The sequence below is a fragment of the Carassius auratus genome, chromosome 25 (genome assembly GCF_003368295.1).
Source record: "Carassius auratus strain Wakin chromosome 25, ASM336829v1, whole genome shotgun sequence".
In the NCBI taxonomy this organism is placed as follows: domain Eukaryota; kingdom Metazoa; phylum Chordata; class Actinopteri; order Cypriniformes; family Cyprinidae; genus Carassius; species Carassius auratus.
The window spans coordinates 8,482,717-8,491,004 of NC_039267.1; the positions used below are offsets into that span (position 1 = coordinate 8,482,717).

Here is an 8,288-nt window from a genome sequence, read left to right on the forward strand (position 1 = left end):
TCATAAAAGTGGCAGCAAAATTGACTAGACAGTATATGAAATAGTGATATATATATATATATATATATATATATATGAAATATTCGAATGATGGTGTTATATTTTATTCTCACCACGTTGTTGTTGTTTTTAACGGATTTTTAACAGCCGTTAAGTCAGTTGCAGCCAGTGGCCAGCGGAGGGCAGCAACACTCCGCTAATCAGAATCAGAATCAGAATCAGAATGAGCTTTATTGCCAGGTATGTTCACACATACGAGGAATTTGTTTTCGTGACAGAAGCTCCGCAGTACAACAGAAAGCATTCCGCAGTACAACAGAAACTCCGCAGTACAACAGAATCTCTCCAAACCCCGATTAAACTTCAGCGGTGCTCCACCGTTTCAGAGAACGCGTCCGCGATCGAGCGCTTTCACTGAGGCGGCGATGATGATGATGATGATGATGATGAGTAGGATGAAGATTGTGATGAAGGATCTGACAGGGCTGAGAGCGCGTGACGGAGCCGTCTGGCTTCCTGTCGCCGCGTGATGACGTCGGCCGGCTCCCTGCATTGTTTTGAGTCGGAATATTTTTCTTCTGTAAAATTCCTGAAAAAAACGCGCGAAAAACACATTAAAGACGCAATTTTTCACCCGATTCCAGCCTCAGCTCAAACTACAGGTGAGATGATTGATGTCTGGCTGGCTTTGCATCATTGGAATGCATCGCTTAGATTATGAGTCTTTACTGTCTTCTGGTCGATCCTCTAGAAAGTACTGTGTCTGTACTGTAGTATAATACCAGGAGACTAAATAATTTTTATATCAATTTACTATAGTAACGTTACTTAAAATAAGAATAAAAATGAAGATATCATCATAGTACATGTCCAAAAAAAAAACATGGTAGTAATGCTGGTACTGTATTCATAAAACCACTGCAATGTTAATTTTAGTCAAATTTAATTTTAGTAACGTAAATTATATTTATATAATTTATATTATGTAATATATATGTGTGTGTGTGTGTGTGTGTGTGTGCGCGCGCGATGTATATATAACGTTACATTGTTATTTAAATATATAAAGCCATTATCATCTTATTTATCTTATATAGCTTATTAAGCTAAATAAGATCTATATATATGTGTGTGTGTGTTTGTGTGTGATATGTGTATACATAATTATTTTATATAGTAATAAAGAAATTTGTATATGTTTACAGGAACACATTTTTTGACATAACAAATAATTTAGTTTTTATGAACTTTAATAAATTTTATATTTTATTTATGTAGATGTTTTATTATGTAACAGAATGCACATAAATATCTAAAACATTTTATGTCTTTTTTAATCTATTTTATTTGTATATCTTATTTACATTTCGCATATGTTTAACCATGTCTATGTTTAAGTTGTACTCATGATGAGTATAATATACTCAAGTGAGTATAATAACTTAAAAAAAGAGAAACTTATAGTAGTATGCATGTAATCAACTAACATAATTACAATCAAATATTGTACATGTGCATATATAGTTTAATTAGGGTAGCTCTGAATTATTTTTAAATGTTGAGTCCAGTCATGTTCTCTTTTTTTACATCACTGCTCAATGTGTAACTAAAGGTCAGAGGTCATGGAGGAGCAGAGCGGGTCACCAGGGGCCAACACAGACAACAGCAGCCAGCGTAACGGAGAGGAGGTGAGCAGATCATGTGATCGCTGAGCTTCGCACAGGTGGAGCAATGTTCATGTGAATGGTGTTTATGACAGAAACCTCGCAGGAGCAGCTGGACCAAAGGCAGGAGGAGGAAGAAGCCCCTGAAGGACAGTAATGCCCCCAAAGCCCCGTTAACAGGATACGTGCGCTTCATGAATGAGCGCCGCGAGCAGCTGAGGGCGGAGAGACCAGACGTGCCTTTCCCAGAGATCACCAGGATGCTCGGGAATGAGTGGAGCAAACTGCCTCCGGAAGAGAAACAGGTCAGGATACACACGTGTGTAATACGTGTGTTAAAGATAAAGTTTAAAACCTCTGTGGAGACTGACATCACTCTCTGTCTCGTTCTGTGTCAGCGGTATCTGGATGAAGCGGACAAAGACAAGGAGCGCTACATGAGAGAACTGGAGCAGTATCAGAAGACTGAAGCCTATAAACACTTCAGCAGGAAGGTGCAAGAGAAACAAAAAGGAAAGAGACACAGAGGAGGTGCGAACACAGGCAATCTAAGGCACAGTCCTAAAGAACTGTTGGCAGGTGAATTTAGACAAAGCTGTAGAGAAGAGTGGCAGTCAGGTAACTGTAAAGCAATGCGGAGCAGGATTGTGGACCAGTGAGGTTTCACAGAAGGTGCTGCTACACAGTAAAGCAAAAATAGAAATGAAGAGACTGACAAAATGTGCAGCATCGCAAATCACTTGTCTCATCTAAAATTCCTCTCTCGCACTCTTTATCAGATGCTGGAAGGCAGGCGCCTGGTGAATCGCTTCATGAGGTAAAATATCAATACCGAGCCCACACAGAGTCTGCACTTATTTTCAGGTCAAAGAAAACCTGGAATTAACAGATCGCTTCAGTTTTCAAGTCTGGGAATGTTATGGGAAAATGAAAATAAAGAGGTCAAATCTTAAATCTTTAGTCGACATCGGGGTTTATATTTTATATGTTTCTATATTATTCTGAAATATTTAATTTGCCATTTTTGTACAATGATTATTTATATGTTACATAATAATCACAAAAGACTGGAAAAATCATGGCAAATTACTTTTATTTATTTTTTTATGAATTTTTGTCATTTTTATTTATTTAAAAAGTACAATACTAACTAAAAAAAATAATTCGTAAATAATTTTTTTACATTTTATAAAGTTATTTTAATGAAACGTTTAAGTAATCATAAACTTATGGAATGTGACTAGAAAAGTCACAGAAATTAATAAAACTTAAAGTCTTGGAAAATTGGAATATAACTATTTTTATTTTTCTGAAATATTTAATTAGCTATGATTTTATAAATGTAAAATTATTTTAATCTTAAACTACTGAAAAAAATTAATAAAATGGTAAAAAAAAGTAATTGGAAAGTCATGGAAAACTCAATAAAAGTAAAATGTTATATAAAATTTCATGAAAATATTTTTATGAAATTATCTATTAACCACAAAACTAATAACAATCATGGATTTTTTTTTTATCTTAAATTATTCAAGGCAAGGCCATTACTATTATATACCTATTTAAACATATTTCCATAGGGTTTTACTATTTTAATTTAATGTTTTTATTTCTATTAATTTCCAGTAAAAAACAAATATATATATATATATATATATAAAATATATAATAGGTTATGCTCCTTATAAAATTATCCAATAATAACAATCAACTGGAAAATAGATTTGTGTAGGTCAAAGTGGGTATTTAAATTTGTGTTAAATAGTGTTGAGTTTACTACACTGTTATTGGTAGCTGAAACATGATAATTTTAGCCAAAATATTTCACTAACAATCTTGCTAATGGCAGAGGAAATGAGGAACATTGTAATTCTGCGGGTGCAGATTGTGAGAGGGTCTATCTACGACTAATCTAAGGCAGTTTGAGCAATGATTTCATTCTGTCCTCAAAGTAAATGAAGTCTGTCTCTCAGAAGGATCTGGGGATAAAGGACCGCTCCGTGTTTGATATTCCCATATTCACTGAAGAGTTTCTGAATCACAGTAAAGGTGAGAGCGGAGTGCTGCTGAATGTGTGAGTCTGTGTGTAATGGTGGGATGCACGCTCGTTGATTGTGTGTGTGTTGTAGCGCGTGAGGCTGAACTGCGGCAGCTGAGAAAGACCAATATGGAGTATGAGGAGCGTAATGCGGCGCTGCAGAAGCATGTGGAGAGCATGCGCTCGGCTGTGGAGCGTCTGGAAGGAGACGTGCAGCAGGAACGAACACGAAACGGCCTCCTGCAGCAGCACCTGGACACCCTGCGCTCGGCCCTCACACACAGCTTCTCTACCGTCCCCCTGCCCGGTGAGACACACACACACACACTTGCAGAGCTCACTGAGAAAACCTCGACCAGCTGGGTTCATCTGAGCAGTCTGATTCACTTTAGAGATTTCGTTTTTGTTTGAATTGCTTCAGTGATTCAGTTCATTTGAGTCATGATTCAGTTGTGTTAGAGAAATACTCGATTCCTATATAAATGATAAATGTCTGTTCGGTCACATTTGAGCAACTGATATCCTTGCTGAATAATGATAAAAACATATATTAAAAATTAAGATTAAAATTAAGATTGTGATTTATGTAAAGCACTTTGAATAACCATTGTGTAAGAAATGCACTTTATAAATAAACTTGCCTTGCCTTTTAAAAATATATATTATAAATATAATGCATTTTCAACAAAATACTTTCAGTAAAAATCAGTCAAAAATGATTTGGTTTATGGTTCTGTCATTGAACTTGCTTTGTTATATTCCTAAACAAGTTTCTCAATTGTATTTGTTTGGTCTATACAAACTTTATGATCCTAAATCTTAAAAATAAGAGACTAGAAGGAGGTTTCTTCTGTGAATCAGATGATGTAATGATAAAATCCTTAGGAACAGAAACAGAAATTCAAACAGAAAGTGCTATATCATGGCAATAAAAGCTCTCTGTTTCTATTTCTAAGAAGGATGTTTCATCTATGAATCAGATGTTACTATAAGGTGTACTTTTCCTGACAGTCTTTTTCCCGTGTGCCTGCAGGCAGCGGCGAGACTCCCACACTTGATTCCATCGACTCTTACATGAAGAAGCTTCACGGCATCATTCTGTCCAGCCCACAGGAGAACCAGCACCTGATCAGCACCGTCAGGGATGTGGTCAACCGCCTCGACAGGTAGCTTCAACCACACTACTCCTGCTTTCTGTCTGGATAATAACCAGAGTGTGATAATGCACTGCTCTGATTCGCCTGCAGGTAATTGAGAGGCCCCGCCCCTCACGCAGTAGCCCCTCCTCCTTTCCTGCTATGACCACATTTTGTGGCAAGCAAATATTCAATTGCTCCCTGTTATTTATTTTTTTACAATATCGTTTTTATCTGCTCATTTTTTATTTTATTTTTTTATTTAGCAATTCACATTTGCCATGCATTCCTGACACTTTATAAAATTTACACAAAAAAAAAACATTATTTTAGCAAAGGTGTGGTTTCATCTGCATGTATACATGTCCTTTTGTTTTTAAGCTCAATTTTATACTTGTAATTTCTTTCTTGTTACGTAAGAAAGTGAAATGTTGTATCCGTGAGACGAGAGTAGCTTGTGTCTTGGTGCTGGAGTTTCTGAATTCCCTGTATATTCGCCACATTTGAAGAATTCAATAAAGCTAATGTATGAAGATATTGATGAGTGTCTGACTCTTGCCATTAATTAATTTGATTTTGTTCCTTCTGGGAGGGAGCGCTTGAGACAGCAGTGTTCTAGTTTTCTGAGCTGCACACACTCTGGAAGGCTGCTGCTGAACAGCTGTAACCCAGTTGGGCATAACAGGTGTGAATTAATTAAGGATAATATTAATAAAACCAATGTCTGGGGTGAGGTACGGTGACTCTGGTGTTTTTATTTAATGCAAGAGTGCTGTATAAACTAGTATAAACTAGCAGACTCACAGTAATGAGTAGGAAGATAATATTGACCAATATCATTGATCATGTGAACTTCAAATATGAAACCATTTAAAATTCTGCTGGAAAACAACTACAACTGACATTATTCAGCTCAATTCCGTTTAGAATGAAAGCTTGTTTCCGCAATGGAATAAAATATTACAAAAGTTAGCAGTTAACTTTTTTAATCTTTTATTTCATTGCGGAATATCGTTAAATTCCTTTTTTCTTTTGTAATTCTGAGGGAAAAAAGTCAGAATTGCTAGATATAAATGCAATTGATTTCTTCAAAGGTTTACTTTTTTAAATGTTTACTTTTGTCTTTAAAATCTTCATAATTTCTCAGCTGTTGTTGTTGTTGGCAACTCTAGGAGGAATTCATAATTTTGAGATTGGCTACAGCTGCACTGGCAGTTCTGGGACCTGTGTAATTTCCTATTTGTTGTCACGTCCATTTCCTGTCAGACAGCAGGACTTCCTGTCATCCGTCAGCAATGGAGTGCAAGGCATCCGTTGCACAGGAAGGTCAGATGAACTAACTTCCTTTTAAACCTTGTGTCCTTCACGCTCTAAAATTAAATGTTAAAGGCATAGTTCATAAAAAAAATAGAATTTTAAATTGTCATAATTTACATCATTTTCTGTTGTTCAGAACTCTTATGTAGAAAAAAAAATGCTGCATGTCTGATTTGTGCACAGCTAATTCATTTGAACTGGATCTTGTCAGTGAATCAGTTTATCACAAAACCAGTTTGAATGATTCATTTGTGAATCAGACTCTGGTTCTAAAGTTCAACTTACTGACTCAGTGATTACCAAAAAAATTTAAACAAACTAAATTTTCACCAGTGCTCTAGTATATTTTCAAAACCCTTTGAATATAGTTGTATGGACTACCTTTATTACCTTTAGAATTTTTGCATCTTAAAAAAAAAAAAACACCTTGAATCTCTGGTCCCCCATTGCTTGCAATTAAAAAGGACAGAACTATCTATATGCATTTAAAAATCTCTTTTTGTGTTCCCCAGAAAAACCCAATAGGGATCTTGGTTTTGTAACAGCATGCCATTTTTGGTAAACTTTTCCTTTAAACTCTCATGTTTAAAAACCATGGAATCGTCTCCTTTCTTTCTCTTTCTCCGAAAGGGAAAAGTGACGGCTGATCTTAGTCTTTCTGTTTGAGCTCAGAGATCCAGCTGAATGCAAGAACTCATAATCATATCATAAAATGAGACTCCCTTTCCCCTCAAGATGTTTTTCATTTCCTCAAATGAGAGAGACGACATATTAAAGAGGATAGGAGAGGAGAGGAGAGGGGATTCGTCAGGTTTAGGATGTGGCGAGTGTGAGTCATGAGATGTGGAGCTCATTTCCTGTCTCTTATACTGAACATCCACCCTGAACCCGCAGACAATGGAGTCACACAAACCAATAACCCACACACAATGAGCTCAGCAACACTTTCTCTGAATCAGCTTTTGTCCTGTCATGGGGGAATAGGATTTCCCTGCGTTTCTGGACTGATGACGGTCTACTTCTGTCATTCTCATTCTTCAGTATTCTGCTATAAATGTGGTTTTGGGAAGAAAAAAAAATACTTCTCAAAGCTCATGGAGATATTTCATGCAGAGCTACGGTCAGTTATGTATTAGATTCATCTTGGAGTGATGGTTTATGCATGAGTTTCAGACGACGCAAAAAGAAATAGCTATAGGCTTTGAGGAATAATTTATGTCTTTCTTTTCTCAGTGGAGCACAAAAGAAGAACGTAAGGCAGAATGTTCACGCTCCTCTTTTTTATAACAATGAAACGCATATAGCAGCCAGCAGCTGTCAAGCTGCATAATGGTCAAATAAGCTGCATAAAAATAGTAAATACGGTATGGAATGGTTTCGAATTTAGCAGCATTAGTTCATCAGATCTCAACCAGAATGCTATGAGATTACTGAAGTTTCTAAAATAAAGATATGTTGAATGATTTCATCAGAAGGTTCCCATCATTTTGAATGTGCTTTCTGACGTTATCAGTAGACATTAGCTTGAAAACAACCCTTAATACACCTCTAAAAAACCCATAATGCACCTGAATGCTTCAGGGATGATGTATTTTTCAAAAGGTCAAACCCCAAATGAGTTAGCATTTTAGCATTTTATGTTCCATCGTCCTGAAGTCACTGGGTTTTTTCATTTTTTTGCAAGAAATATGGTCTTTGGAGAACACAAGCTCAAAATAATAATCTTTTGTTCAAAATATTCATCAAATGTACTTGTTTTTTATACTACAACATAAATAGAGACCCCCTTGTGATTTTTTTTAAAAGGTTTTACTTTCTGGAAAAAGTCATGTTACCGCAAATTGCTAAATGCTACAATGCTAAGTGTTGTCAGGTTTGTTAAAAGTCATCACCACAAAAAGGTAAACTCGTCTACTCACTAGTCTGCATTTACAGCCTCATTGTGTTGATAATTACGCTCTTGTGAACTTTGATCACTCAAATGCTTTTAAATCAAGACTGAAAGAGTTGTTGCAAACTTAAAGGGATCGTTCTCCCGAAAGTGTCTTGTGAACGCATATCATAGACTGACACGGAAGAGTAGAAATTGTTGAATTAGGTCATTATTTTTGTTTTCTTTGCACACAGAAAGTA

The 8,288-nt window shown here is 36.1% G+C and overlaps 1 protein-coding gene across 3 annotated transcripts; it reads left to right on the top strand.

Annotated features, from left to right (window-relative positions):
- The first annotated feature begins 509 nt into the window (after nucleotides 1–509).
- Nucleotides 510–5,377, top strand: LOC113043732 (high mobility group protein 20A-like). Of its 3 annotated transcripts, XM_026203298.1 has the most exons (9): nucleotides 510–662; nucleotides 1,613–1,688; nucleotides 1,760–1,969; nucleotides 2,063–2,195; nucleotides 2,444–2,481; nucleotides 3,638–3,713; nucleotides 3,794–4,009; nucleotides 4,736–4,868; nucleotides 4,950–5,377. In XM_026203298.1, the coding sequence occupies exons 2-9, from the start codon at nucleotides 1,623–1,625 to the stop codon at nucleotides 4,951–4,953; spliced, it is 876 nt and encodes a 291-aa protein (XP_026059083.1). In that variant the 5' UTR covers nucleotides 510–662; nucleotides 1,613–1,622; the 3' UTR covers nucleotides 4,954–5,377. The 3 variants fall into 3 exon arrangements, with proteins under 3 accessions (XP_026059083.1, XP_026059082.1, XP_026059084.1); XM_026203297.1 differs by having other exon boundaries at nucleotides 4,736–5,377; XM_026203299.1 differs by having other exon boundaries at nucleotides 3,641–3,713; nucleotides 4,736–5,377.
- Nucleotides 5,378–8,288: the final 2,911 nt, after the last annotated feature.